Source organism: Ostrinia furnacalis, unplaced genomic scaffold (genome assembly GCF_004193835.3).
Source record: "Ostrinia furnacalis isolate ACB-3 unplaced genomic scaffold, ASM419383v2 OfSCF2311, whole genome shotgun sequence".
In the NCBI taxonomy this organism is placed as follows: Eukaryota; Metazoa; Arthropoda; class Insecta; order Lepidoptera; family Crambidae; genus Ostrinia; species Ostrinia furnacalis.
In genome coordinates this window covers 217099-220314 of record NW_021132550.1, presented here as the reverse complement: position 1 = coordinate 220314, position 3216 = coordinate 217099, and the positions used below count along the sequence as shown (strand labels likewise).

General features: G+C 44.2%; 1 protein-coding gene across 1 annotated transcript; it reads left to right on the top strand.

The window, feature by feature from the left end:
- Positions 1-232: 232 nt before the first annotated feature.
- LOC114355040 (uncharacterized) lies at positions 233-1979 on the top strand. The gene has a single exon (XM_028307696.1). The coding sequence runs from the start codon at positions 356-358 to the stop codon at positions 1667-1669; it is 1314 nt and encodes a 437-aa protein (XP_028163497.1). The 5' UTR covers positions 233-355; the 3' UTR covers positions 1670-1979.
- The last annotated feature ends 1237 nt before the right edge of the window (positions 1980-3216 follow it).

The window sequence follows — 3216 nt, the reverse complement described above, 5'->3', positions numbered from 1 at the left end:
TACCATGAAAATTAAAAAACTTCCCCCCCCGCCCCGCACGGTGTAGTGCTAGCGTACGGAGCTCTCGGGAGTTTTTGCTTATAAAAATAGATAAATCGCTTATAAGTGTTTGTGAGTGTAATAATCGGTTTGTATGTGACACGAACTACGGAAACTGTAAGTTATTCTGTCTATTTATCGCCTCGTTTGTATTTTCTGGTTAAATATTCGGTGAGTAAACATCTTGTTTTTTATTTTCTCTCGTTGCGGGTGTTTGATAAAATCGGCCCGCGCCAACCGAGGTGGCGGGTCGACCGTAAGCGCGCTGCGTCAGCGGTGCGCGTTTCCATTGCGCCCGACTATAAACTCGTCCGTCATGCCTCTGTTCAACGATCAACCCGTCGACGTCGCTAACGAAGTGTTTCTCCGTAGCAATTTAACGCAACGTTCTCCGCCTAGTGTAGGAAAAAGGACACGTAGCGAAGCATTATCTCCAACAAATGTGTCGCCATCGTCTTGTAAACGCGTACAACTATCGGATTCGCCCGGTCTAGACGATAATTCGACGGCACCGGATCAAACACAGTACGACTTAGTAAATGAAGCCGCGTCGTATCTTACAAAAATAAATGTCGTCATTAATTCACTCGGTTCGCGAATTGACGTTAAAAATCGGTCGACAGTTATGGATATGACACAGCGAGTCACGGCAATCGTATCTTTACTGGCATTAAAATCATCATCAACCGAGACAAAATTGGCCATCGCGCAACGTGACTTATTAGAGGCCAAAATCAATAAAAATTGTAGTCAAAATAATGTTATTGGCAATGTCTCAAAGCCCACCTACGCAGAAAGCCTTAAGCTAAAAATGCCTAAAGTCGCTCCGGCCGCTGCGGCAATGGAAACACGCACGCCCCTTCCCTGTGTCGTTGCGTATCCCACTAGTGAGCGCTCGGCCGAGTTCGGCTCATCATCGGCGACAAAACAAGCGTTGATGAAAGCGATCAATCCTACGGACGACGGGTTTCAAATTGTAGGTTTAAAGAAAACGGCAAATGCGGGTGTAGTACTTCGCGTAACGAACGAAAACCAAATTAAAAAGTTACAATCCGTCGCCGGTATTAAATCCGCGGGCTTACGTTTAGAAAAACCGAAAGGACGTCGACCTAGAATTCTTGTTAAAGACGTACCCGCAACATTAGAAGACGCCGCATTTATGTCAGCTTTGTATAGGCAAAATATTAAGGATGAAATGTCTATTTCTGAAGACAATTTTATTAAGTCAACAAAAATAGTTCGTCGTCGTGTTTTAAACAACGGTAGAAAATGGATCGGTTTAGAGCTCGAGCCCGAGATTCGTAAACATTTGATAAATACAAAGGAAAAAATTTTTATTGATTGGGCTACCTGTCGCTTTAACGATGACGTAGAAATAGTTCGTTGCATGAAATGTCAGCAATATGGTCATGTTGCGAAATTTTGCACGGAAAAATCTAGCTGTTGTGGGTATTGCGCCGAGGCCCACGATACGAAAGATTGTATTAAAAATACCGCCAAAGACTTTAAGCCAGTTTGCGCGGCATGTAAACGTTTTAAAAAACCAAACGACCATTTAAGCGGTTCGCCCGACTGTCCGAGTTATAAGGCAAAATTAGAACAACTAATATTAAATACTGTTTATGGCTAAAGTCTCCATAGGCCAATTAAACCTCCATAACGATAAAATTGCTACGTTGGAGTTGGACAGACTTATTGTAGAATACAACTTAGATCTCGTGTTAGTACAAGAACAATATCAGCGTGTCGGCGTGCGCTGCAAAACTATTCAAATTAATAACAGTGCACGCGCCGGTATCTATGTGTCACGCGCGTCTACACTCACAATAACGTCTATTGCCAACCTTTCTTCGTCGCATTGCGCTGTTGCGGAAGTATCCTCCCCATCCTTCTCCATATTTGTCGTGAGTTGTTACTTTCAATATTCTGACCCGGTTGGGCCTCATCTACACCACCTACGCTTTGTATTACAGTCCCTAACAGGGCGTAGGGTTATCATTGGAGTTGACGCGAACGCGTCATCTCCACTTTGGCACGGCAAGCTCCGCTCGACTGATGTGGAGCGTCGCTCAGCCGTGGAAGACTTCATAGCTGAAATGAACTTAGTTATTCACAACACCCCTAATGCACCACCAACCTACAGTAGCCCAACGGGCGAGTCTCATATTGACGTCACGCTTTCTAGCGCAGACGTCCAGCTGGATAGGTGGCGTGTCCTCCCCGACGCGTCTTGTAGTGATCATCGCTTGATAGTGTACGAGTTTAAACCAATGTCGCGACAAGACACAGTTCATGAGTGCAACAACAACTATAGATATAAATGTCGTGGGGCCGACTGGGCTTTTTTCAGTACTCTTTTTGCGTCTCATGCCAAAGATTTTACTCGTGCCGACCTGAGCGCGACTGATAGTGCAGAAATTATGTCCGATACTTTTACGTATTGTGCAGATGTTGCGATTGGTCGCGCTCCAACTAGAGGTGTACGTAGATGTGATTGGTGGAATGAATCGCTGGTAGAAATTAGGAAGAAGTTTCGCCGGGCTCGCCGTAAGCTTAACACACTTCGAAAGGCAAATGTTACTGGGGATGCATATGAAAATGCTTTATGTTCTTTGAGGGTTGCCAGGTCCCATTATCGAGCTGCTGTAACTAAAGCCAAGGGCGTGTTACTGCGGAAAACAGTCGAGAGATTAGAAAAAGAGGGTCCGTGGTCTCCGATATATCATGAATTCAAAGCTAACCGTAAATTAGATATTGCTTATATTTCTAACATAAAAATTAACAACACTCATACGGTGGGTGTAGAGGAAACAACAGGTGCTCTTCTTAACGCGCTTATACCCGACGATAGTGTGGCTGACGATAACGATTATCATCGGGACGTCAGAAATGCTATTGCGGTGCTGCCTGAGTCGCCTGTGTCTTCTATTCCTAGCCTTGATGAGTTTTACGATATAGTAAATAGTTTACCCTTAAACAAAGCATCGGGCGAAGATAAAATATCAAATAAAATGATTAAAGCAGCGTGTAAAACAGCCGGAACGGATATTCTTAATGTTTTCACTCGTTGTATCTCGGAGGGCGTGTTTCCGAGTATATGGCGTCGCGGATTTATTAAAATTATACCAAAGGGAGGTGACAAACCGCCCGAAGATCCTAAATCGTACCGACCTATTA